We start from the raw sequence: 27,799 nt of genomic DNA, 5'->3' as shown, positions 1-27,799 counted from the left end.
CGTTGTAGCCGGGCCCTCGTCGCCGCGGTCCGCCCCCCCCCCCCGCCATGGCGCTGGTCACGCTGCAGCGCTCGCCGACCCCCAGCGCCGCCTCCTCGGCCAGCACCAGCGAGGTGAGGCGGGGAGGGGTGGGGTGGGCCTTGGACGAGGCCTCCGCGGGGCCCGGCCGTCCCTGGGATGCACCCGGCCCCGCCGAGCGGCGGTTCGCTCTGCTGGCTCCGCTTCTCCCGTTGCCGCCTGCTGCACCCCACCGCTCCCCTCCTCCCGTCTTTCTCTTTGGTGACCCCAAAAAGCTGTTTCTTCCCCCGCCCCCCATCCTTCTCCTCCCTGCCCTTGGCCCCGCAGGTGCGCAATCCTATTTGTCACCTGTCAGGGCCCGCTGGCCCCCGTTTAGCTGTGCGGCGATGAGCTCCGTGCGGTGGTTGGGGCCCGGAGCAGCCCTGCCCTGGCTGAGGGATGTGGGGATGGTGCTTGTGCCCTGCAGAAGGAGCGTGTTGGGTTCTGGCACGGATCCTGCTGCTCTGAGCTGCGGAACGGGACAAAGCAGTGTGGTCTGAAGGAGAAAGGCTCAGGGGAGGAGAGCTCATGGCTACCTACAACTCCTAACAGCAGGTTGTGGGGAGGGGTTGGCCTCTACTCACAGGTAACAGCAGTAGGATGAGAGGTGGTGGCCTCAGTTTGCACCAGGGGAGGGTCAGGATGGATACTGGGAGAAAATTATCCAAAAGAGCGGTGATGCAGTGGCACGAGCTGCTCAGGGACATGGTGGTGTCACTGTCCCTGGAGCTGCTAAAGGAACATGGAGATGTTGCACTGAGGGTCATGGTTAGTGGGCCAGGCAAGGGTGGGTTGGGCCTGGACTTGGTGGTCTCAGAGGCCTTTTCTGGGCTTTATGGTTCTATGAAAGCCTGCCAACCATCCCATCTCTGCAGATGGCCACCACCAGGTGCAGCTGGTGCAATTGGTCTGGGTTTAACTGGGAGGGAAGGTCCAGGTGGGCTGCTCGCTCCCTGCCCATGCACACCTGGGTTAGGTTTTGTGCTGTGCAGCTCACTGCCCACCAGTGGTTTCTTGGTGGGGTAACCATGCAGCCCCTGATTTTTCACCAAGCTTGCTTCCTGGCTGTGCTTTGGTGGCCCTTGGAGGAGTCCCCTCTCCCATGTGAATGTTCCCTCCTGGCATGCAGCCCTGCAGAGCTACAAACTGTCAGAATTCAGCCTGGTAGCAGATTTCAAAGGAAAATCCCCCCCAAAAGTGCCTCATTTCTCCTCCTTCTCCCAGGGATGGATTCGCAGGGTTTTTAGCGTATGGTGATTAATTACCAGAAGATAGATCTTTTTAAAATGGAAAATGATGACCAAATGTTCTTGCTAATTGTGAGTAAGCTGCTGCAGCCTCTCTTAACTCCTCAGCCTGAAGGAATGTAGGAAATGGATGCTGCTGCCTTCACGAGACTGGCTGTTGTAACACACCATAAATCCATAGGGGCGATCCGTCAGAGCAGTGGTGGCGTCACGATGTGTGTTCTGGCCCCACTTGCTCATTCCATACCCCTTGTGGGTAATGCCTCAGAATGTGGATAGATGCTGTGCTTGTGCTGTGGGCTCCTTCTCTGTTCCATTGTTTCTTTCCTGCAGCAAGGAAAGTACACTTGAAACCAAGTCAGTGGCTGCGAAAGCTGAGCCCAAAGCAGCTCCAGGCCCAGCTCTGCTGCTGAACCTCATCTGGGATTTTGCAGTCCTGCTTGTTTAAAAAACGTTGCTCTCCATCCTGTTGCTACGTGACTGACCCAAACAAACACAGCAGTGACCTCACTGGACCCTGCAGCTCTCTCAGGGCCGTGGGCAAGGGGCTCAGGGTGCTGTGAGCACTGCGGCTGCCTCTGGCTCTGCCTCTGGCCACGCCATGTAAACAAACTAAAAATAGAGCTGGTATGCTTTCCTCCAGATCGTCGTCCGTTGTGGTTGTTTGAGATGGGATCTGTGCCTCTTTCTACTCCCCATGGCTGTACTTCAGTACCCAGACTGAGTGGTCGTGTGGTTCTTGCAGGTTGCAGACTCTGATCCCTGAGTCATAATAGGAGGAGGATGCAGAACAGCCTGGTCCCTATGTGCACACTCTCAAAATTTTAAGCTTAAATGTGTGGCGTGAAACTACTTGCTTGTTTTTGAGTCGTGAGAAACCACCTGAAAACAACTAACCCTTCCCAGGACCCTGTTTGATGTGGGTTTTAAGCAGTGTTAATAAATAAGAAAACATTGCTGGTGCTAATGGGGAGACACAGACACAGGAGAGCATGCTCTGAGTTATCCAGGCTCTGGTGTCCTGTGTGGTGCATGCAGGTCTGAGCAGAAGTTTCCCTGTTGCAACACAATCCACAAGGTCCTGGATCTCCAGCACAGCCAGCCCTTCAGAGGGATGCTGCTGGCCCTCATTCTGGTCATGCAGAAGCAAAGGAAAGGAGAGATCTTTGAGCTTTTTTCATCCACTCTGGATGCAATTAACCAAAACTCTGTTTTCCTTTAATGCGGAATTTGGTCTGTGAGCTGGTGGGGAGGTGGAAGCAGACCCAGCCCTTCCCAGCACTCCTGTGTGCACAGAACAGGTTGCTGTGCTTCAGAGTGGTGCACGCTGCAGGACCAGCTTGCAGGATTAGGGCCTAATAGCCTTAAAGCCCCCATGAGCCCCTTTGTCAGCAGGCATGTATTGCCAGAGTGTCTCCTTTATCCCCAGCACTGCAAAAACATGGGGTGCAACCACCCACTGTTGTTAGGATGGTTTTAAAGAATGTATTCTTTTAGTCCTATGGAAACAACCAGCGTGTAACTTTGTCTCCTTTTCTCCCCTCAGCTGGAGGCTGGCAGTGATGAGGAGCGCAAATTAAATGTGAGGTAAGCAGAGCTGTTTGGTTGTAAGCATTGTTTTTGCTGTTGTTAATTGTGTGCCATGCATTGGAGTCCCAGTCCCACCCAAAGTTCTGGCTTCTCGCTCTCCTTTCATGGCCAGCCCTGTGGGAGCTCTGCACTGGAGATGGCCTTCACCTTATCTGCTTGGGTTTGAGGCAAGGGCTTAATGAACTGAAAGCATAAGAGGGAGTTTGTTTTGTTCCTGATGGGAAGAAACTGGAAAATTGCTCATCAATTCTGGTCACAACACTTAGCTGTTATCTCAGCAGTTCTCTTTGCTGCTGCTCTGGAGCTCTGAGTAGAGAAGGGAAGGGAGCAGAGCTCTGAGCTTTCCTGGATGTAGAGCCATCCCATAAGGGAATTTTGCTTCCTGGGTTCTGGGGATTGTACTGATTTTGCTTATAGGAGGAGGGGAAGGCTGAGATGCCCTGCTGGAAAAGGACAAGGCTTCCCTTGGTGACACTGTGCAGACACGAGAGCAGTAACAACACAGGTAGTTTGGTGGGACACCAGCCTGGTGGGGCTCTGAGTAATGACGTGGGTTGCTCACTCTAAAACCAGCTGCTGTAGATAACCTTCTAACCTGTCAACCACCATCTGAGAGGCAAAATGTAAAAACACAACAGTGCTTGTGCTTCTCGTTACGACTTCCTACTTGAGAGAAAAGCAAAGCCACAAATGCTGCTGCTTTGAGTCTGCTCTTGTTCTTTCCATTCCACTGTGTGGTTTGAGATGTGTTGCAGCAGTGATGTAAAACCTGGACTGTGGTGGCAGCTTTCTACTGCAGGCTGGTGGATTGGCTGCAATGAGGACAGAGCTGGCTGGGGTTGGATCCTGTGACACCCAGCAGGGTTGTGCAGTGTGTGGATGTTAGAGCACAACTGTGATTATCCAGCAAAGGAACTGAGAGAGGAAGGTAGGAAGTGATGTGACGTGGGTGCAACTGATGTTAAAGCAAAATTCAAGATTCCTGGTTTTGTTCCCAGCTTGATTATGGCCTCATTACACAACAACTTAAGCAGGAACCCACTGACATCATGAGCACATCCTTATTCTCCTTGTGCTTTCTTCTGTGTTGTTTTGAATAGTAACAGTCTACAAATAGTAGGCTGATATTTTGCTTGTGTGAATGATACTTGTACCAAATGAAGAAATACAACTTTATTCCTTCACATTACAAGTCAGCTTGATGGCAAAGCACAGAGGCATGGCTGGGAAGTGGCTGGATTTGAGGGCCACCTTTGACTGACCACTTTGCAAGCCAGAAGTGTGCATCCATCTTTGACCAGAGTGATCCTGTGGGGATGGACAGCACGGGGCTGAGCTTAAAATCCAAATGCTTTTCAGCACGTCATTGAGAAGTGATGTTAAACTGAGATCCCAACAGCTTCCCCTTTCCTTCAGCCTCTTGGGCTCTGCTCTTTCCTATACAGTTTTCAGGTTAAGAATCTGGTAACCAGGTTGTGAAACAGACCTGGAGAATGGGTCGGCTCTTGTGCTGAGCCTTTGCTATGCTCAGGGGAGAACAGCACTGAGGACATGTGGGAAATCTGTGGCACTGATGCAGACGCAGTTTTGGTGATAGATGACACATCCTCTGTGCAGGGGTTGGATGAATGCCACCCCCTCCTGCTAGAGCTGCTCTGGATCAGTTCCCTGAAACTTTACCCGGTGCCCATGGGGTGGCAGAATTGCTCAACTTCATCATGCTGCTTCTGCAGTAGCAGAGAACAGGTCCTCTGAAATAAGCCTAGGAGTGGGCTGGGATGGTTTTGGTGGATTTTAAATCCTGGAGCAGCCTTGCTGGAGTCTTGGGTGTCAGCTGTGCTTTGTCACATCTGCCCTGAGCACAGAGGTCAGCATTCCAGCACACAGCTTTGCAGACCTCAGAGGCCCTGATAGGTAGAAGGAAGAGTTGTTGGAAACAAGAGCCCAACCTGCTGCCAGCTCCGACTGGATTTCATGGATACAGAATGGATATGCTCAGTTATGACATAGCTTTTTCTTCCACACGAACAGAGGCTTTTCATTCTGTCCAAAAAACTTGAGGATTTTCATTCTGGGCTGTGCATTTGGATGTGGTGATGTGAGCTATCAGACTTTTTCTCTCTGACTCTTGGAGGAAGTGGTCTGCGTCCCAGATTTAGAACTGGCTGTGTCTTTTACTTTGCTCTGAGTTCCTGTATGGTTTGTGTCATTCCAAAATGCCTTTCTTTCTGTTTTCTCCCTGAAAAAGCTTTTATGCTAAAAAAGAGAGAAGGAATATGTTCAGCTTTTCCTCCAAAGATTTCACTATCTGCATTTTTAGAGACATTACTGTGCTTAGGAATCCTCCCAAAGGCGTTCCAGCAGCCTCCGCTCCTTCTTTGCATCATCTGCTGCAATCCTCCTTCCCAAATGCTGCCCAGCCATGGGATGCTGTGCCCTGATTCTTTTTTCTCCTGCAGAGCACCCACGTGGTCTTGAGAAATCTCAACCAAGGCGAGGTTACGTCAAGCACACAGGAGTGTGCATTAGCTCAGTTTCAGTGGGAAATTAGGTGGAGCCTACAGGTTTATGAGTCCCAACCCCAATCCTTTGCAGCCCAGCAAGAGGAGGATCACCACAGGCAGGCTCCTTGCAGAGCGTGGTCCTGCTGGCATCCAAAACAGCCTCATTAGGAGGAGCTCGTTAGGTTAAATTCATTGTAATGAAGCAGGCTTCTGCCTGGTGCTGTGGTTGCTTTGGTTAGGAAAGCTCTGAGCCACGTGTTGCACTGGGAGGATCTTATTGTGCTTTGTTGTATCTTGGATTTTAATGCACAACCATTTTTTATTAATGCTTTGACCTTTAACTCCTGCAGGGATTTCTGTGCGTGGCAGCACGGCGTGGAGCTGAGCAGCTGTGCTTTGGTGCTGGGGGTACCTGGGGCTGGAGCAGCTGCGTGACAGTTGTTTGAGGGGAGGTCTTGGGGCAGAAGCTCCTGGCTTTGTGCACTGTTCAAAACAGGACGCTGAATCACATCCTGGCTGGGCTGCAGCATCCTGCCCTGTTCTGTACAATGGAGCAGCAAAGTGACAGGCTGGTGACCTGCTGGTGCTTCTGGCTTGAGGTGTGGCCATGTGAGCCCATGGGGATATCATTGGGCCTCGCCATGCTGCAGTGGTTTGTGAGGATATCAGGGCGAGCTGGGGAAGCTTGCACTTCTCTCCCACTTCTTTGGGATTTGGCCTTTCCAGGAAACTACTGCAGGCTCGATGCTGAGCAGCAGGATGAGTTTGCTTGGACAGCAGGAGGCTGCAGGTTTGGAGATGCAGTGATCAGAAGATTTAGAAATTATATAAAAATCTTTTTCCCTTTTTTTTTCTTTTTATTTTTCCTCCCCCCAAAACCTCAGCAGTTTGGCAAAAACCCTCTGGCCCTGTTATCAAAGGAACCGACTGCGTGCTGAATGCTTTTTTTTTTTTTCCTGTAAAGGCCAATGTGGTTACTGTTTGTTTAGGCACAAAGAGCCGGGTCAGAAAAATATTTTGGTTTCAAATGCCTCCTGATTTTTTTAAATACCTTAATCTTTGATAATCAGCTGCCAAGATCTGCAAGTCAGGGATTTCTCATACAAATGGGGCTGTTGCCAGCCTGACAAATGCCCTTGGGAGGTTGTGGAGGATGTGAAATGGACAGGACACCTTTAGAGGCATGGCTTCACTTTCAGTGAAAAGCACAAAGGTTTTTATTTCATCAACGTTCACACAGTGCTCAGATCTGTGATGTGGAAGCTCTCTAATGGCACGCTGAAAAGCAAAGTATGGCAGGCATAAGTGCAGCCTCAAATGAATGGTTCACAGTGCAAAGCACATCGTGTGCTTGTGAGTGGGATCAGAAGGACCCCTCTGCAGAGCTTGCTTTGCCTCTCTGCCCCATGAAGAGGGCAGACGGAAGGCCTGAGGGCTGCACTCAGCCCCTGTGCACTCATCTTTCCCTGCCAAAACCGTGCTGCTCACCCCAGTCCCTGGGCTTTGGTGGGTAAAGGCAGCCTGCAGCAAACACCAGAGGGGGTGCCTGTGTTGGGTTAGAACTTTTCCTGCCCTTCTTTTGCCCTGCGTGATCCATCAAGATTTATTTTATTTCCTTTTGACACGTTACCAATGTGTCAAGTACTGCCTGGTCTCCGCTGCCTTTTTTGGAGTCATTCTGAAATGCAGCAGCGGAGCTGTTTTGTGGGTTGCTGTGCCACTGCTGCTTCCCATGCTGCTGGCTGTGTCCTGGCTGACCTTTGCTTGGGGTCTGTGTTCTCCAGCCATGGAAGCATGCTTCACCTTCCTTTTCTTTTCCATCAGTGTGGCTGGAAAGTTCCCACTTGTTCCTTGTCTCTGGGAAGCGCTGCCAGTGGGTGAACTGGGGTGACTTAATGACACAGCGTGTTGTTTTCAGCTCATAAGCTGACGGGGAGGTATGTAGGAGGATGGGGCCGTTTCCACCAGCTCACCTGGGGAATGGGATGGGAATGGGGCAGGAGCTGCTCCTGGAGGGCTCATACCGTATCACGGAGTGCCTTGGGTTGGAAGAAGGCCTCGCTGCCCTCGTAGAATCATATTGTAGAGTGGCTTAGGTTGGAAGAGCTATGGCTTTAGCATGGAAAGAAGAACAGAACTGTAAGGAAAAAGAACAGAAAAGAACGGGTAGGACAACCTGGGGCTTTGGGACTTGTCATTGCAAGGGAAGGGAGCCAGCGTTTGGGGAATAAGCAGCTGCTGGATGGGTTGAGGTCTGTGGGGGTTTGGCCCTACGGCTGTTACAACAGTGACCTCATTTTCCAATGGGAATCTCAGAAATGCCTGCTGCCATTTGAAGTTTGCTCAGAGCATGTTGCATAGCTGGGGATGCTGCACTCAGCCCCGTGCCTTTCCGAACTCTGCAATTAATGGATGTGCAAAAAGGATTTCATCTTTTTTTTTTTTTTCCTTGTGAAACAATCTCTGTTTTATTTGGCCTTTCACCGTCACGTACCAGGGATTCCTAAAATTTTCTCTCCCCAGGCCATTGGGAGCTGTTCTGCTAACTTATTTTGTACAAGTCTCTGCTGAAATGGGGAGTTGTGTTCACTTCCCTCTTCCTGCACCTCTCTCAGGCAGGGCTCCAGCTGTTATCTGGGTCTTGCTCCGTGCCAGTATGGTGCTGGGATGGAGCTGGGCAGGAGTAGCACAAAGACATGGAATGAGGATGGAGCTGCCATGTCCCCTCCTGTCCCCACTGTCTTCACAGAGTGGGACTGAAGGCTGCATGGAGTGAGCAGGAGTGGCTGGAAGCAATCTAGTTATCTTAGGAAATCAGCTTTTGTGGGCTCCAAGATTGATTTCATTTTTCTTTTTCCTCTTTGTGCCGGAGGAGAGTTAGTATCTGGTGCTGTGAATGGCCTGCAGTGTCTCCAGCCCTTCTCAGCATTCTTGTGCTGTGAATGTGGCCCACGCCTTCAGCCAAACAATGCATGCTCAGACTCCTTGTGTCTCCACAGCCCTAAAAACACCAGCCCTGCTGAGTCTTCTGCCATCCTTACCATTCCTTGGACAGGATGGATGCGGGATACCCTGGCTCTGTGGGGATGATGGGGATGAGCTCCAGGCTGTGCTGTGATTTACAGCTGATGTTTTTGATTCTGATGTTTTGGGTTTCTTCTTGGAGCGCCTTGTCTGATATTTGGTCAACTCCATGTCTTCAGCTTAGAGTGATGGCTTCTTACAACCCATCAGAGTCACACCCTAATGTAGCCACAAATATGGAAAGAACCTTCCTGCCTCACATTTTTGGGTAATAAAATACTATTTGAGAAGGCAAACATTTTCCCTAGTTACCCTATAGACAGCTGCCTCAGCAGTGCAACGTCAGGAGGTGGTTAGATGCCTGCAGTTCCCATCTCAGGTCAGTTCATCAACGTGTCACAGATCTCTACTTTGTTGTAGGACAACCTTTGCTGTGGTGGGGTTGGGATTTTTCCTGCTCCTTCTCTTCCCAGAGTTTCCTTTCTGTTTGATGTGCTCCTTTGCGGTGTAGCTGGTGTTATTTCGGTGTGGCTGCTGAAGCCTGGAAGCAGCCTTTGTCCCCAGAGAGCTCCAGCTCAGCCCCAATGGACTGATGCCTTCCTCTGCCCTCGTGCCACTTGTGTGTGTCATTCTGTTAACAAGGGAGAAATTAAGAGACTTAATTTGACAAACATCTAGTGACAGGAGAGCATGGCATGGCCCTGTGCCTAGCAAGGCTCCATTGCAGAGCTTTGCTGGAGCACAGCACCCTGCAGGGCACACAGTGTGGGCAGTGCTGAGGATGGAGGATGACTGCGCACTGCTTGTTTGCCTTTGCAGACTCGGGGAACGGTGTTTTGAAATGATTATGAGCCACTGCCTATTGTGTTCTGAAGCAACTTGAAGTGTAATTGATGTGCGTTACAGCCACGTTCTTCTGGAGCTTTCCCAAAGGGGAAGAAATATTTCCTTTTAAAGCTGAGCAGCGTGGAGCCAGCGGACAGAGCAAAGAGGTGCTGTAGTCAAGAAGCATCCTCTCCTTGCAGAGCTCCAGGCACAGCAGGACCTCTGGTTTATGGCCAGCAAAGAAATGCAGCTGTTCTGTCAGCATCCTCCTGCTGACACTCGGAGCTCCCAGGTGCCTGTAAGTGTAGGTTTTACCCCTCTTAAGGGGCTGATGTGCTCCACTGAGATCATTTGATAAGGAGATGCTCTGCAGCCCTTCTGGAGCGCCCAGATCCCATGCCACAGCAAAATCCCTGGGCTCCGTGTTTCTTTGAGAGCCACAAGGGGCTGCTGGAAAGCAGTGATGCTGGTTGGGATTTCTGGGAGGGCATCCAGCAAATCGGTGGGTTGTGCTGTGTGTGCCAATGGGGCAGGGTGAAAAAGGAACAGAAAGCTGCTTCTTCCTCTGGGGGGACTGGTGTTACTGTGGTGAAGGAATTAACCAGGGATCGGTAAGAAATCAGTCCTCATTGAATTTGGTTACAGGCAGTCCCTGACAGAGGAATTGCAAACCACCTGAAAGAGGTTCTTGTTCAGCAGCACACCAGCACGTGGCCGCACCGTAAGCGAGGAAGTGTCCCGATCTGACTGCGATGCCTTTGCCACACAGACATTCTATTACAGGGCTTTAAATGTAAAGATCAGTAAGGCACTGGGCAATATGGAAAGTAAGCATCAGTGCAGTGCTTTTCACCTCGTCCTGCCCTGCATTGCTCTGTGAGCATGGGGAGGAAACAAACAGCTCGCACCAGTCTGTAGGAGGGAAGTGATTAGACGAGCTTCAGCTGTTTTTTTCCCCTCCTGAAAGGCCTTCTTTCATCAGGATATGTTAGGACAAGTGCTTTTTCAAGCCAGGATATCAGTGGAAGACACAGTGTTCTGTAGAAGTCATCCAGTTCCTGGGTAGCATCAACAGATGCGATTGCTCTGCACAGAATATACGACCGACCTTTTCTTTTCTTTCTTTTCTTTTTCTTTTTGTATGGGTTTAGAAGCAAAAGGATGTGAGTTTTACAGCTAGTTATGAATCTTTTTGAATTTACTGACTTCTGCCTGACTCTTGGGCCAGCACAATGCTTCTGCTGTTCAAAGAAAACCAGTCCAAATTAGTATGTATAAACCACTCGTATTTATGTCGCTAACAAACGCTGCTTGCTAAGGCATTTAGCATTGCTGCTGGGGAGGGAGCTGGTGGGCTTTGTAACGATGGGACTTTTTTTTTTGGCTTTTTGGGAGATTTAAAAAAAAAAAAAAGCTGGAATTTGGATGTTTACTGGGATTGCAGGATTTCAGAGTGTTGGAACGCTGGGTTGGGATGTCATGGGATGTCACGTCATGCCTTTTTCTCACTTTTATTTTGTTAGCTATTAGAGGATTCGCATGGAGAGGCTGAGGGCGAAGTGTTCCAGAGTTAAGGGTCAGCGTTGGGTAACCTCACCATTTTGGTGCAGTGTTCCAGGACAACTCACAGTGGCTGTTGTGCAGCACTGAGCCGGTGCATCCAACAGCAGCTGGGGGGAAATTGCAGTGCTGGGGAGCACAAGCTGACTTACTCAGCGTTGTGCTTTGTACAGATGGAGGCGCAAGCATTTAAGCTAGAACACTTTCAGCTAGAACAGAAATTTTGCTCTCAATCACTTCTTCAGTTCATTGCCATGCAGATAAATACCTGGTGGCAAAACGTGTGCTGTGTGTGTGTCAACCTCTGCTTGCGGGCACTTCTGCTCCCCCAGCGCAACTCTCTGACTGGGAACGTTCTGCCTTATTGTGAAGGTTTCCTGCCTGCTGTGAACGAGAGCATTAGGAGCTGCGTGTTATCTAACCATTCCTTTCCTCTTGCTGATAAACCAGCTGGCTATGCACGAGGCTGCAATCTAGTGAACATCCTATACATTGTGTTGGTGTCGCAGCTTTGATGTCACTTCTGTCCTTTTTTTTTTTTTTTTTTAATGCTTTCCTGTTAGATCTGGAGTAAGAAGGAAACAGGGCTCTTCCTGCCTTGCTTATGGGATGGACCAAGTGCCTGCCTGCAGGGATTCTTGCTGTTGGTGGGTGCTGGTGGTGAGGGCTGCGGGGCCATCGCTGAGAGCTCCCGGTGAGCCAGGGGTGAGTGCTGTGGGAGCAGAAATGGGGAGAGCTTTGTTCTCATCGCAGTGCCATTGTCCTGCCAACATCTTGTTGGTCTGAGATGGGGCTGAGGGAGCCTGAAGCTTGTGCTATGAATTTAGGTTGCTTTTTAGGGGGGACTGAAGTCTCAAATGTAAACCCAGTCCAGCTTTTCTGGGAGCTTTGCGCCTTGAAGAAAGCTGTAAATTCAGGCAGCAACTGCAAACCTTGGCTCTGTACTTGGGGGAGGGAAGACCTGACTTGGAGCAGGAGCTGGGAAGGCTTGAATTGATGGCTCTTTACCACACTGCTGGTGCTCACTGCTAGCCAGGGGCAAAGACCTCAGGGACAGAGCACAGAACAGACGAGCAGTGGGAGCAGCAGCTGCTATGGGATCATTTTCTGTAGCATAAGTAACTCTGGTGGAGCACAGCCTCATAGTGGAGCTTTTATATTTAGTTGATAGCAGCCAGTAACGAACAGCTGTCTGTTGGGAAGTGTGGGATGGCAGAAAGTTGGGCTCTGTAGCAAGGAATGTCTCTTGTGATGCTCCTGCCTGATGTTTGGAGTGGGGTAGAAAGTGCAAGGTAAGCAGTTACTGTGGCAACTAAAACGTGGCTTAGGAGATGTTCATTTCCAGCCCTGTGGGAAACGCCAACTTTACCACTTCTGTCCTTGTCTGTTTCTGAAGTGCTCACAGGGCATTACAGGACTGTGTAATTAGGCTTGTGCTGCTCCTTGCTCTAACTGCTGGTTTTGATTGGCTTTCTCATTAGCCATGTTTCATTTGATCTGGGAATGCAGCTTTGTGTGTGCTTACGCTGTGACCTCCCTTCTTATCAGCACTGTTTCCCAGGTCAGTTGTGTCTCAGCAGACAGAGAAATGCCTTTGCTGCTGTGCCTGTTGCTTTTCGCCCCGAAGTTTCATTTCATTCTGCTGTGTTGTGCAGGTTTTTCACCTTCCCTCCCTGCCCTGTAAATCTGTGATTTATAGCTCTGTGTTCTTGTTTCTGCATTCCAAAGAAATCTCAAGAACTGAAATTAATAGGGACTGATTGACTCAAGAGATGATCTGGAGTTATTTACAGGTCTATGCCTGTAGGAATTCTTACCCTCTACTGTTTTTAAGTTGCAGAATTTGATAATCAAGTGATAAAGTCATTTTCAGTCCATGACAGCTCAGGCAAGCATACCCTGCTATGGCCAAGCAATAAAATGTTGGTGGAAAATGACACCATTCTTCATGAATAATCCTGGAGCCGTGCCTTGCAAGTGGCAGAATCTACCTTTGGGAGCAGCTTCTTGTGGCAAATCCTGCTGTGTTTTAATGAGCACAAGTCCTTCCTTCTCCAGGCACACTGATGGAGCACACGTTTTGCTGCTGTTTCCTTTGAGCTGACTTCCTGTGTCCTTTGTTTTCCAGCCTAAGCGAGAGCTTTTTCATGGTGAAAGGAGCAGCCCTCTTCTTGCAACAAGGAAACAGCTCCCAGGGCCAGCGAAGTCTCCAGCATCCTCACAAACATGCAGGTATGGATTAAAGCATGGCCTGATGCTCCTTTCCCTCTTTCTTCCCCACTCCTCTCCTGCACACTGGCAGCCCAACAGCAGGTGTGGCGGTGGTTGGCTCCTCTGTCACAGGGGGTTTTGTACAACCTGCTGGGGAAAAGGAGGTTTTCAGTCCACTTGACATGAATGGGAACATATGGTGATCTTGTCTTTGTTTAAACTTTTGTCATCCGCTTGGAAGTGTATCTGGAGCAGAAGTTTATTCTCTGCAGACATTGTGGCATTCCGTAGCCAGGAAAGCCCTCTAAGCCAGGGGCTGTGCTGTATGTGTGTCCCTATTTTCTGCAGCCTGCAGTGAAGAAATGTCGCTTGTTTCTGCTTCAGTAGTTTGATCTTTGCCTTCTCCTTTGGCCTGTGGGGAGGAAAATGCAATGGGTTGAGTCATACGGCTCCAGCACCCCTTCTGTGGTTACTGAGCTCCTGATTCAGTGTGTCAGGGACGTTGCTCCTCAGTGCTCTCCCAGCCTCCCACAGTCTGAAGCTTGGGACTTCGTATGACAGCATCTTTCTTTTTATTATTATTATTTTTAAACCACCTGTTGCTGGTTTTGTTCAGTGCTACTTCTCAAAAGTAAGGTACGCTCTCAGTGGGATTTGAGCCTCTGGACAAACACCCCTTTCTTATCTCCTTACAGCCCCTTTTCTGGTTTCAGGAAATCCCCTTTTCAGTTAACCAATCTAAATCTGGCCTGCGGGCATTTCTCATGGTTTGAGAACAGCTTGTCCTTCCTCCAGGCACACTCCAGTGTTCCAAAATGGTGGGAGGAGAGTTGTGTGGTGAAGGTCTGTAAGGACTGATAAGCAGACGGGGTTTAAGGAAGTTGGATCCCACTCATCCTGTATTTCTATGCCTTCTGTCATTGATGGTTTTGTAATAAGTGGTTAAGGGGCAAGAAGAATTAAGCTCATCAGGGCATTTTGAGTGCAGAAGCATGTGGGAAAGGCACAGTGTGGTACTGTGTGCCTGCTGCTTAGTAAACACTCCAAGCACAAAGAGGCTGTTTGAATGCCAAGCGTGGCTTTGGGTTTCTTCAATTGTCAGCAATTTGGTATACCCAGCAAACATCCTACGGAAGGAATTTTATCTTTTATGGAAAGTTATGAGTGTGTTACCAAGTTATTAGATGTGAACTTGGTTTGTTTTCTTGTAGATTCTTTGTTCCTTTTGCTGAGCAGAAATATACCCACCGCTTTGGAGTAGTTGCATGAGCAGATCTTTATTTGTTGCAGAAGGGATGCATCACCTGAATAGAGCCACTCCTGCAGCCCTTCCTCCTCAGAAGCTGCTTATGTTCAGATGACCTTTTCTGATGTTGTCTCTGCTCTCACTGCAGGTGATTTGCCCCAGCACCTCCAGGTGATGATCAACCTCCTTCGCTGTGAGGATAGAATCAAACTGGTAAGAACAAGTGCATTTTCCTGCCCTTCTTTCTGTTGGAGGAGTTTGAACCAGATCTCTACAGGGTCACAGAAAGCATTGGCAAATTCATGGTTAGCTTCAGACTGCTGCACTTGGTTGCCAGCCCCACCATGCTTCCCTGTATGCAACTCTGGGGCTGATCCTTACATCCAGCTTATGAGTTGAGTCTGTGTTAATTACCCTCTCTAGAATGGCTAGATAGAATGTTTCAGCGAAGGCTTGTCAGTGTGGAAGAGCCCTCTGAGGTTCTCCAGCTTAGTGCACAATCAGTACTTCTACCTGCTTTCAAGTTGAACATCTTCAGAGGAAACCTTCAGATGGTATTTGGTAATGCTTCTGCAGCATGGGACGGGTCATCTAGACTGCTCTTATCTCTAATCCTCTCCTGATTCCAAGACAAACTGGCCTTGCTGGGATGAGGGACTACCTCTCCCAGTGTCTCTCATCCTGCAGCTGAATAAAGCTTTGAGGCACAATTACACCTGTAAAATATTAGGCAGCAATGGAAGTGCAGATTGTCCAAAAGCTGTTGTGCAGAGCTTGATGTCTTTTTGTTGTTGTTCCTAGGCTGTCCGTTTGGAAAGCGTATGGACGGACAGAGTGCGGTACATGGTGGTTGTGTACAGCAGCGGGAGGCAGGACACGGAAGAGAATATTTTGCTGGGTGTGGATTTTTCCAGCAAGGAGAGGTATGTCTAGGGCAAAGGCAGGCGGCCTTCTCTGGAAAGCTTGTCAACAACTGTCCCCAAGCAGTTAATTTTCATGTACTCCAGCAAAAGAAGAGACATAGTTGTTAATTCTTCTGACCGTTGTGAGAGCGCTTTTTGTTCCAGAGAACTTTCAGTCTCCTTAGAATCTCTAGGCACTCTGTGCAGCTGTGGGCAAAGCATTCACTTGTAATCCATCTGGAGGGCTGTGGTATCTAACTCATTTGTGGTAGCTTGCTTTCTCCTCACAACAAAATGCTTCTGTGGAAATGTTTCCTGAAGTGGAACTTATTTGCTCCATCAGACTTCAAGTCTGTTCGTGGCATGATGCAATGGAGCTGTTTCAGGTAGGTTAGTTGCCAAATAGTATCAACAACAATAGTGCAAAAGTACCTCCAAAACCAACAAACAAATGTGTTAGCAATGAGCTGTTCCTTTTTGTCTAACTGATAAGAGCACGGAATGTTTTGAAATGAAAATAAAACGTTGCTGCAGACCTTCTCACATAATTCCAGTTGTAGGTGAGGAAACCAAGAACAGCTCTTGGCTGGAATAGGTGAGGCTGCTTTGGCAGAGCTAGAGTTAGAAGGCAGACTTCCAGATTTGTTTCTGTTCCCTGGTAGATTGAGCATGCTGCCATGCTGAGCTGACACAGCCAATGGGGCTTTGTGTTTTTGTCTGTGGGTTGAAGTGGGAAGGGAGAGCTTTTGCACTGCTGTGAGTCCTGTTGGTGAACTCCTAGCAGTGCCTTCCTAAGGAGATTATTGACTTGGCTTTGGTGCTGCTTCTGTGTCTGCTCTAAATTACTGCTGTTGGTGTTAGGGAGGAAATTCCAACATTACATTCCTTCCTGGCACATCTGCAACAGCAGGCAGCATTGGCCTTGTCTTCTCCAAATCCAAGGTGACCATCCAGTGATTTCCTCCTGGAGGTGATTGGTGTGAAACAAGAGGAGAGATGGAAAAGTAATGGCACATCCATCCCAACTGCGAGGTTCTGCTGGTTCATTCAGTTGCCTCTGAAAACGGAGGGATTTGTTAATTAAGGGAAAGTGTCATGCATAAAGAGGTCTATTGGCATTAATGACTCGTTGAGGGACTCCAAGGCTCCATGTTGAGGCTGAAATGGCACTTCTCAGCTGTGAGGGTGCTGGCTGCTGAGAGTTGGGCTGGTCGGGCTTTTGTGGGCTTTATTCCTTGTATGTGTGTTTAATAAGAAACTTTTTTCTCACAGAGCTTGAGAGTGTATGTTGTCTATGTGTGAGTTCAAACTGGCTTTGTAATAGCCTTTGATTCACTGTAGGCAGTGGCTGAAGGCTTTAAAAATAATAGAATAAAAGAAACCAAAACAATCCTGAGTTCTTGCTGCTGGTTGTTGGATGCGTCCTGATTTCCTTTAAAACTTTAATATCTCAGCAACTGAATTATTTAGTGGTTGAAAGTTGCTGGCCCCCAATTATAGTAGTTTCCTTGCCAAATTGCATCTTTGAAATAGAAGTGTTCTTCTGGGTTAGGTACACCCATAAAATGCTTTTTTTTCTTTTCTATCAGCCAAAGCGATGAAGTGAGAACCAAGCACACAAACCTTTGAAAGGCCCCCAGGATCCTCTCTGCAAAGGGCAGAAAGGAAAGCATCTGCCAGCACTTGCTGAAAGCTGAATCTCTGCTTTCAGAGGTTATATCCTGCTCTTCTGTCCTGTTAGGGATGTTCCTTGCACTGAGCTTATGAAGGTGAGAGAGGAGGAGAGGTGATGAGACAAATACTGCAGTGCATTCTGGCAACTATGGTGGTTCTGACCCTTGATTCTGTGCTGTTGGTTCTCCAGTTGGTATCAGAGAAGACCTTTACACTTTAGTTGTCCATCTCCTTATGTGCTACACATGAAATAGCTGAAGATGATATGAGGAATTACTAAAGCAAGGCTAGAGGATTTTAAAAATTAAAGACTATTAATAATTGAGGATATTGGCATGACTGCATTGTGGCCTATATTTAACATGCATAACATTTCTCTTCCAGTAAAAGCTGCACTATAGGAATGGTTCTTCGTCTGTGGAGTGATACTAAGATCCATCTTGATGGCGATGGGTAAGAAGCCCCATTGAAAGCATGGATGTGAATGGCCTTCCCTTCTGGGGCTGCTGTGGGAGAGACACTCTGTCACCATACAAATAAAGTCCCCCAGTTTCAGATTCATGGCTGCAGTCCTTTAATTCAGGGAGCTCCAGGGGTGGAGCTCCCATTCCTGGTGCTGTATGGCAGGTGTCCACTTGTCGCTTTTCTTTGGGGGGATAATGGAAAATTGGTGATGGAAATTCTCATCCCTTATTTCTTTTGATTGTGGGTGCTCCTGGAGCTGACTCGCAGCAGCCTGAGAGCAGAGAAGTGCAGTTTGTGACTTTTTCCCCCTCTCTCTTAGTGGCTTCAGTGTGAGCACTGCTGGGAGGATGCACATCTTCAAGCCAGTGTCGGTGCAAGCCATGTGGTATGTGTGCTAATTAGCTTTATTGAGAAAGAGGCTGTAATTTCTGTGAATAAATTAGCAACAAACAAATTGCATTTTAGCGTTTTCCATAGCTGATATTCAGCGAGCTGCAGCAGAGATGCCGCTTCCCTGTGTCAGCTGGCAGCAATGTTATAAAGGGGCTCTGGGAGCACTGATCCAAAACCAGCATCTTCTGCTGCAGCTGTGTGCTCTGTGACATGAGGGCAATGGGAAATGGCACTGATGAGATGTATGGACATGAAAGCCCAGTGTGAATTCATCAGGGTGCCAACCCGGTCTTTCCTCTCCATGCATAACCTCCCAAGTATGAGGGAGTCTTGTGACCCATTGCCACATTGATGGCATTTCCAACTCTGCCCCATTCCTGGGGCCAGGCTGGGGCTGCTTCTGCATGGAAACTTTCTGTGCCACTCCGCAATCATGCTCACCTTTCAGCTCCTGTCACCCCTCCCATGTGCAGGGATTCCAAAACGCTGAAGCAGAGACGACTGAATCAGCAGCAGCTGTGCCAGCAAATGCCTTCTTGAAGAGACTTTATCCTGCCCCAAACAGAGCAAATGCCTCTCCTTGAGTTCTTTGTGGAGCCTCAGGAAACTCCTGTGCTTGTCATAGCTGGTAGGGACAAGATAAAGGTGTAGAGAATGTCAGGGATGGTTTGGTACAGAAACAAACCAAACTTCATCCTGTCATTTTTTTGAACTCAGCCCCTCCTGTTGGCAGCCTTAGATGTGGTTAATATGTTCACTACAGTGACATCTTCAGAGCAGGGCCTTAAAAAAAAAATAATGGAGGAGGGAAGGGAGGAAAGAAAAAGTAATGCTAAGATTTACAAAAACAAATGACCCAATCTGGGTCCTGACCCTGGAGCGTGTCGGGGCCAAGAATGCTGTAAATATGTATTTGATTCTTTGCTGAAGGTGGTTTGAAAATTGTCCATGTTCTTTGTTTTTCTTTGGTCTGGCTTTACAAGTTAGCTAATGATTAGGTCCCAGAGTGGCTGTGCCTCGTGCTTGCCAGTTGATGAGGAGAAGATCTGAGCCTCCATCTCAGATGGGCTCTTGAGAAAACCTTCAAGATGCTCCTCTGAACTCTGATACAGTAAAGCTGCAGCTCTCAGAAAGTGACTGCACCACAGTGCCAAAAGTCTTCTATGAAAATCTCTTAATCCTGATGTGTGTGTATTTATGCCTGCACAATTTTGTTCCCAATCCTGCAGGTCTGCTCTACAAATCCTCCATAAAGCCTGTGAGGTTGCCAGAAGGTACAACTACTTCCCAGGTGGGATGGCCTTGGTCTGGGCCACGTACTATGAAAGCTGCATCAGCTCTGACCAGAGCTGCATCAATGAGTGGAATGCCATGCAGGACCTGGAGTCCACCCGCCCTGACTCTCCAGCTCTGTTTGTTGACAAGTCAGTTCTCAGTTTTATTATGAAAAGTTGACTTGGTTCACAAGAAAATCCCCTTTTTTGTTTCTTTTGTTCTCCTGGCAGTTAATTTCCTTTCTCTACTTTAAATGCCTTCAAATGTTTTTCTTCCATTTTCCTGGTCGAGATGCTTTCAATGCAAGTCCTTCCCACCAGCGCTCTGTGCTGTGTGTCTGTTGCATTGTCTCAGGAGTGTTTACTGCTGGTTTGGAGACATCCTCTCCCTCTTCCTTTCCAGGCCAACTGAAAGGGAACGGACAGAACGCCTGATTAAAGCCAAGCTCCGGAGCATCATGATGAGCAAAGACCTGGAAAATGTGACTTCCAAGGAGGTAAATAGAAAAACTCCTCATTATTCTTCCTGCTAGACTCCTTTTCCAGAGAATGTTATACTGACAAAGACATATTGTATGATGAGGTGCCATTGACTTTTGAGTGTATTGCCAACTGATCCTCAAAGGTTCTGCTCCTTGGCTTTGCTGCACCTCTTTCCCTAGTTGTAAAACAGAGTAATACCAATATTAGAGCACGTTTTTCAAGATCTTAGTAACAAGCCAGAGTGGCATCAGAGGTGATACTTCATTCCAACTTGCAGCACTTATGGCATGTCCAAGCAGTGAATTTGGAGCCACTTATTCCTCATGGTGCTGTAAGCAAAGATAGCTCTCTCAAAAGTTGCAGTTAGTGGCTTTGTGTCCTCCCAGCTGTGAGTATACATGGCTGTTCTAGAGGAGCATGCTGATCTTCACTTGTTTTTGGACACAGAGTGTGCTAAGAAGCAGTGTTTTCCTTTCTCCTTGTTGGCTTCACTTTAAGATTCTGTTTTCTTTGTTCCTGAGCGATGTCAGAGAGGCTTACTGGTGAGACCTTGCTGCTATGTCTATGGATGAAGAGTCACAAGTCAAGGCTAAAACGAGTTTGGATCTGTCCCACAGGGACACGGTGCAGATGTACTCGGAGCAAATGGCAATAGTTCTGTGTAGGTTTGGGTTTTGAGTTTCATGTTTGTTAGTTGCTCTCCTGGGTCTTGTTCATCTCAAGTTATTTTTTGGAAGGAGGTGCATGATATATGTGTGTTTTACTTGGATGTTATCTGAAGTCTTCTTCACAGATCTCAAACATGGGGGCCTAAGATGCCATGTAGTGAGATTCTTTGTCTCCAAAAGGCTGAATCCCTCCTGCTGTCTTTAATGAAGTACATAAAAAGTGCTTTGTGAAAGAGTGCCAGTAAATGTTGCTATTGAACAGAGATGATTCTAGGTGGCATCCTTTGTTTTCTGCTCTGCAGATCCGGAATGAGCTGGAAAAACACATGAATTGCAACTTGAAAGAATTCAAGGAATTCATAGACAATGAAATGCTGCTTATCCTGGGTCAGATGGACAAACCCTCTCTGATTTTTGATCACTTGTATCTGGTGAGTTGCCCTGTTAGGAGCTCTAGCAGAGCTGAAGGCTCAGTGAGAGCGACCTGATGGGTCACTGGGCTGTGGGGATCTGCATTTGGTATCAAGTTCTGCGTGCGTGGCCAAAGCTGTATGAAGAGGAAGGCTGGATGAAGGTGCTGTGTCCTTCAACTTTAAGCAGAAGCAAAGAAAGATGTGTATTCTATGTAATGTTTTGCCACTAGATGGAACTCCAGGCAAAACCAGACGCTGCCATCTGGAACAAAGACTTGCTTGAGATGAGCACATTTGTGCCTGTTATGCTGGGGTCACTTCTAGTTTTTTTTTCCTGGAGAGAGTCAGAGGAAGTGCTGATGTCTGAGGGCAAATCCTGCTTTTTTAAATCCAATTTAGCTTTCTGTTATGTGGATACAGTGAGATCCAGTGTAGCCACCTCTAGAACTTGCAGGATTTGCCTCATGCTCCCCATATATATATATATACTTATGATCACAGTGGTTAAAAATCCAGAGTGGCCAGGGCACAGTGATCTGGGATTGAACTTACCCCTGACTCTTGCATCTTACAGGATTTCTTGCTGTACAGCCCTTATGACTTTTTATCCACAGTTCTTCTGATTTCAGAGGAACTGTGAACTTCCTTATGCCTGAATTTGAGGCTGTTAGGATAAGCCTGGTCTGGCTGCTAGAATGATTCAGGCAGCATCTGATGGTTCTTCACAACAGTCTGAAGCTGGTGGTGCTAATTGTGCCCTTTAGAAACCATTAGCAACATTGCAGTTGGCAGCTGAGGAGTAGTGCTGAGACCAGGGCAGTTCAGAATCTTAGAAATGGGGAAGCTCCTTTGAAAGATGTTTTTATCTGTGTGTCTGTTGCAGGGGTCGGAGTGGAATGCCTCTAACCTGGAGGAGCTGCAGGGCTCAGGGTGAGTACTGGACATTCCAGGCCGTGAGTCAGGTCTCTTGAGATGCCATGTGGCATTTGTAGATGGTAGGGAAGAGTTCCCAGCAATGTGGGTAACTGATATCAAGACTTCGGGCAGGAAAGCTTTCCTGTCTTGTTTCCATCACATGTTCACATACGAAGTGGGAATAGCAAAACTTCAAGACCTCTTAACCACCCCCCCAGTGTGTAGCAGCCAAGTATGAAGCAGACATCAGGTGTAAATTCCTGCAGGCTGCAGAAGAGCAAATGTTACAGTGCAGCATTCAGGAAAAACTCCATCTAAATGGAGCAGAATTTGCTGTGGGTGAGCAATCCCCACCTCACCTGCCCAGACAGGCAGCTGCAGGGCTGTCTTTCACTACACTGTCATCACCACACCACTACTTGGCTTGATTTATTTTCAGGCTTTTTAGATGAGTGAGAATTTTACGTATAATATTTGCTGTTTTCCCAAGGCATGCACCACCTCTGATGTGAGAAACTGAAAATTATTGCTCAACAGCATGACTAAAAATGTTTAATTTGGAATCCTTGGGAACAGATGTCTGAACATCTTTGAGCAAGTGGATCAACCAGCGTGTCAGTGCTTCTGATCTGTGATGAGGGCATCTTGAAGTCAAAGCTGGGCAAACTGAAACAAATATCCTGCAGCCTTGATTTATCTGAATGATATGAAATAGTAAATCAATATGGGCCTTCATTCTCCCTAGAGACACTGTAAACCCTGCCATAGTGCTTGGCAGGAATCAGGAGATTCACAACGTGCATCAGTTTCCTTTTCCTGGCCGTGGCAGTTCAACTCTATTTTTCTTTTTGTTCTCCGCAGCATTGACTACATTTTGAACGTGACCAGGGAAATAGATAACTTTTTCCCTGGCTTGTTTGCTTATCACAACATCCGGGTGTATGATGAGGAGACGACTGACCTCCTGGCTCACTGGAACGAGGCGTATCATTTCATAAACAAGGCCAAGTAAGTGGGCTGGGGGACGTGGCTTGATGTGAGAGTGCGTCCAAGCAGGGTGCATCCAATCCAAGCCACAGCAGAAGCTGCCTGAGGTCTGGAGGAGGTGACACTGCCCCACGTGCTCCAGCCAGCTCTGCAGCTGGAGGTGGCAGCTGGGCTTTGTGTTACATCTCCTGCCAGGAGTTCTGTGTCCCTGGAGCTTCCGTGTACTTTGTGTCTTCCTGTGCTGGTTTTAACCCATTTCTAACCCATGGGTTTTGTTGGTTTTTTTTTTTAAATAATAGTAATTATTTTGTTTTGCTTCTAAAAGGAAACGAGAGCATTTCCTCTACTTGAGATGTTCTGGAAATATTCCAACGTGTGTCCTTGTTGAATGAGCCCAAGAGATGGCCGCAGAGCCCATCACACCCTGCTGCTGTCACATGCAGGCTGCTGCTGCTTATCCCTGTGCCCAAAGCGTTGGGCAAGTGGGTGGGAGGCTTCATGGTGGCCTCTGATGTGACAGCATGGCTGAGACTGGCCTTCCCACCTCCTGCCTTTTCTGGAGGAGAATTCTTCTCGTGGGCATCTTAGTCTAAAACATTCATGACCTACAGAGCTGTGGTGTTAGAGTGGTTAGCAGGACAAAGTACTGCCCCTCCACCATTTAAAATGTCAACACCACATAGGATAAGCAGAAAGATTAGAGAGGTGTTTTCTTGATCTTTCTGCAGGAAGAATCACTCCAAGTGCCTGGTGCACTGCAAAATGGGCGTGAGCCGGTCTGCGTCCACTGTGATAGCTTATGCAATGAAAGAGTTTGGCTGGTCACTGGAAAAGGCCTATAATTACGTGAAGCAGAAACGCAGCATTGCAAGGCCAAATGCAGGCTTCATGAGACAGCTTCTGGAGTATGAAGGCATTTTAGATGCAAGGTAAGGTGACAGAATAAACAGAAAGGTGATCTGCAGGAAATCAAAGGACCTCTTTGTTGGCAACACCTTTAGAGTTTCAGTATATCACCAAACACACTAAGGTCCAGGGATTTCTGTTCAGGCAATCAACCCTTCTTGCAGTGAACAAGACAAAGGCAGTGACAGCGTGTGTGGTGCTGCAGTCTGAAGGCCACACCACCGTGCAGAGGGGCTCTTTGGAAGGGCAGAAGCAGGAGCCTGGGCTAACTGCACTTTTCTAAACCTTTTCTCTGCCAGCCCACCCCAGATGGAAATTAGCTGTCTTCAGCTCTGGTGTAATTCATTGAGTGTTTCTCTGTGCTTGTGTTGGTGTTTCTCAGCAGCCAGGCTGTTCAGCAAAACATTGTTCTTGTTTTATGAGGCAGAACTGAGCTTGGGCAGTGTTGGAGCATTCTGGGTGACCGTGCCAATCATGAGGCTTTGTCGTTGCAAAGGCTGTGGTATCTAATAAGGGTTTCTGTATGCTCCACACTTCACTTGGCCTCTGCTCTAGCTGAGGTAGAGAAGGAAAATTTTCCACTCTGGCAAAAGCCGTGCCATGAAACGTGCAGAGATGTTGGTTCAGAGCATTTGATGCTGGCAGAAGTCTCTGTACCCATCATGTTTGCAGTGCAGGGCCCTGCTATGAGTCTGCTGAGCCAAAGAGATGCTGCAGCAGGTGCAGTGGGCAAACTCCTTCAGTGCTCAGGATGGCTTTGCCCTGGTGGGGCTGGACCTGCCAATCAGTCTGTTCTGAGTTGTGAATCTGCTCTGTGCATAGAGAGGGAGGGACGCTCCTGGAGCTGAGCGCTTTCAGCTTGTGCCGCAGCCATCAGCAGCTGCTCCTCTGTGCTCACTTGTATCTCTGTCCTTCCTCCAGCAAGCAACGCCACAACAAGCTGTGGAAGCAGCAGGCAGAGAGCAACCTCCCCCAGAGCACAGATGGCACCGCAGGGTCAGGTGACTTCTTACTTGAGAGCTTGGACATCGACCTTGAAAACCGGCTGGCTGACCTGGACACCCCATCGCAGTCAGCTTACCTGGACAACCGAGCAGGCACCGAGCTGCCCATGGGCTTCAACTACTGCTTCCGCCGCCTCTCGGACACGCTGCTGGAGAACAAGGTGCCTGGGGACAGGGGGAGCTTTTGCCACGTGGAGCAGCTGGAACGGGATGCGCTCACAGAGCGTGCGGCCTCGCTGGCGAGGCAGCCTCCAGCTGTGCCTCCGGAGATGGCCAAAGGCCTGGAGCCAGCAGAGCCTCTGGCAGAGCTGAGCAGCTTCTGTGACAAGGAGGTGAAGAAGAAACGAGAGTTCAGCCCTCGGAAGGCGAGGATGGTGCTGGGTGCCGTGGAAGCAGGGGAGGATGGTATCAGGGAGGAAAACCCGGTGGAGAAGTGGAAGCGGCGGTTGTCCATGCACAAGGAGGAGAGCAGGCTTAATAGGGAGAACTTGAATAACAACAACAGCAAAAGGAGTTGCCCAGAGGATTTTGAGGTGCGTATGGATCTGATGTGTAGGTGATTAGCATGGCTGACTACTGCAAGCGGAACTACTCATCTTCATAGCACAGTCTCATTTGACTTGGATAAAGTCTTCTGTTCCATGATGAGCTTCTTCCTTTTCAAAGTGCTTCTGAACATGGCTTTGCTTGCCCAAGCTATGGATAGAGATGCCAGACAGAGCACGCACATGAGTGCACTGTAAACTGCTCTGGGCAGCTTGCTTGCGTGACCATCACTTGAGACGGTAGGTGTCCTTCCAGTGGGAGTTATTGTTCCTGCTGCAGGGCATGAAGAGACAGGGCAGTGGGCTGCCTTTCAAAGCTGCGTAGATCTCATGACCTTTGCCTCTCACTGTTCTGTGCCCATTGATTTGTCCTTGTTTTCTTTCTTGCAGCATGATGCTGTGTTTGGGATCCTCAGTAAAGTCAAGCCTTCCTACCAGTCCTGTGCTGACTGCATGTACTCCTCGGGCAGCCTGGCTCCGGACTCTTTTGGGGAACAGTGTGAGAAGCTGAACTCCAGCTCTGCACACCGCAGCTCCACCATCTGCACGCAGCCAGCCCTCCTCTCCCACCTCCCCCCATTGGGGGAGCACCTTCTCAGCAGGGCACGCATGGAGGAGGGAATTGGGACTAGAAATACTGAGGCACTGCTTCCTCTGTCAGCAGGAGGCGGTGCTTTGGAAGCCGGTGCTTGCAAATCAATGGTTGCTCATCAGTGTGGCTTTTCAGAAAAAGGAAAAGATGCACCAGAAATCCCTGTCAGAACACTGCAGCCCAGGAGGAACTCGCACTGTGACAAGAGCCTGCTTAGCACAGAAGTGGTGAAAGAAGAGTCTCTGACCAGAAAAGATAGCAAACCTACCAAGGATCCAAAGTACTTGTTCAGTAAAGACTTGGAAAAGCCAAGTGCTAACAGTTACTTGATGCAGCATCAGGAGTCCCTTATTCAGTTGCAGAAGGCAGGCTTGGTCAGGAAGCACACCAAAGAGCTGGAGCGGCTGAGGAGCCTGCCCTCAGACACCTCAGTGCTGCTCCGAGAGAGCGCCCTGGGCAGGACAGAGCCCAGCATCGCAGAGGAAGGCGAGGAGCTGGTTCCCCATCCCGGCCTCGTGCCCCTCCTGAGGCCTTCACCGCCTGAACCCGGAGATGCTGAGAGCGACCTGGAGAAGCTGGAGGTCAAACGCGTGCTGGACGGGGGGACCTCTCAGAAAGCCTCCATCCCCATGGTGTGCAGGCTGGAACACACCAGCAGCTTCACCAAGGACTTCCTGAAGACCATCTGCTACACCCCCTCGTCCTCCCGCAGCTCCAATCTGACGCGCAGCTCCAGCAGTGACAGCATCCACAGCGTGCGTGGCAAGCCAGGCCTGGTGAAGCAGCGGACTCAGGAGATCGAGACCCGGCTGCGGCTGGCCGGCTTGACTGTCTCTTCCCCTCTGAAGAGGTCCAACTCTCTTGCCAAGCTGGGGTGTCTTAACCTGTCTTCCGAGGACCTGTCCAGCGACATGGACGTGTCGACCATCACGGGCTCCAAGGAGGCCGTTTCCAGCGAGTCTTCCGGGCTCTGTGAGCCACCCTCTGCCCCAAGGGGCACAGATGTTGGCTCCAAGATGTCAGCCAAGCCGGCACTTGGGAACATGAAGACTCCGCTTTGGCTTGGCAAAAGTTGATGCCTTCTGTGCGGGGAGTGGGGGGCTGGATATTTGATGTTGGTTTTTTTCTTTGTTATTTTTCTAAGGCATTTATTCATTGCACCAATCATCTGATCTTGCACCCATCATCTGATGCCACCTCTTCTTCCCTTCCTTGTACTCTTAAGTGGGGAGAAAAAAGTAATTGGGTCATGGATGGCACAAGGGAAAAATAAAATGTTTTGCATGGCTTAGAAGAGGACCGTGTGTGTGAATCCGCCTGTTGTCCTGCAGGATGCTGTTTCTCATATGTTTGCCAAGTATAATAATGCATTTTGTATATGGATAGATACTTCCATCTACCTGTATAAAATGCTGAATTGAGAGTCTCAGCAAAACAATTAGTCATTACTTCATTTTTTTTTTTAATTTTTTTTTAACTGAAATGTCTCCTAAAACAAGCAATTGTGGGAAAACCTTTAAAGCAGTGACACGAACGCTACCTCTGTTCCTGCCGACTTGTAATTGTGGCTTGTTTGGGTTTTTGAAGGCTTTTCCCACCATACTGACTGTTATCTGAAGGCGTTCCCTTACTGTTAGCTGTGATCTCCTGGAGGAGCAGTGCTGGGCTGTCCTGCACTGTGTGCTCTTGCTGTAATGTCAAGTGAAGGAGTGTGAAGCTGTGTTCGTACCGACTGTGATCCGTTGGCGTTGACCTTTGCTGCATGACCACGTGAATCGTCGTCGTCTCCTGTTGGTGATGGAGTGCATCCAGGTTGTGTTGCTGTGGAAGGTTCCTCGTGCTCAGCTGGAGAGGTGCTGTGCCCTTTGGGTGTTTTTTGCTGTTGTCTTGGTTTGTGATGTCCCAGTGATGATGACCAACCAGTGAGTGGCCGTGCACCGTAGTGATTCTCAATGTGTGATGCTGTGTTGGTGTCGTGGGGACCCTTTTTGGGCTGCTGGTGGCACACAGGACAGTGAAGTTATTCCCTACCTGGTGGGGAAGGGCAGCGCCTGGCTGCCCGGCTGCCTGCATTCCCTTTGCAGTGTGGAGCAGGCTGGGGTCAGACCAGAGCTCACAGGGCTGAGATGGCAAACAGATGCCCTTGGAACTCCCAGGCTGAGAGTGAGCCCCAAACCTCTAAAATCCCTGTAGAGCCCCATCAAAGCCATTCTTAACGATCCTCTCGTTGAGGTGAGGGAAAAGCAGGACTGTGAACTGTCACTCTCAGCCCATGTTCATCAAAACCTCAATGGCTTGAGAAAAGGGAGCTGTG

General features: G+C 48.8%; 1 protein-coding gene across 1 annotated transcript; it reads left to right on the top strand.

Annotated features, from left to right (window-relative positions):
* Positions 1-47: 47 nt before the first annotated feature.
* Positions 48-26,561, top strand: SSH1 (slingshot protein phosphatase 1; the record flags this gene model as incomplete). The annotated part of the gene is made up of 15 exons (XM_079543984.1): positions 48-113; positions 2,851-2,891; positions 12,936-13,039; positions 14,413-14,477; positions 15,066-15,187; positions 17,225-17,293; positions 17,625-17,690; positions 18,928-19,122; positions 19,376-19,469; positions 20,426-20,554; positions 21,420-21,466; positions 22,313-22,459; positions 23,167-23,367; positions 24,266-24,881; positions 25,284-26,561. The coding sequence occupies 15 exons, from the start codon at positions 48-50 to the stop codon at positions 26,559-26,561; spliced, it is 3,240 nt and encodes a 1,079-aa protein (XP_079400110.1).
* Between the last annotated feature and the right edge of the window lie 1,238 nt (positions 26,562-27,799).

This window comes from Tetrao urogallus (assembly GCF_951394365.1).
Source record: "Tetrao urogallus genome assembly, chromosome: 17".
Lineage (NCBI taxonomy): Eukaryota > Metazoa > Chordata > Aves > Galliformes > Phasianidae > Tetrao > Tetrao urogallus.
The sequence above is the reverse complement of the archived record's forward strand: the minus strand, read 5'-3'. Positions and strand labels throughout refer to the sequence as shown.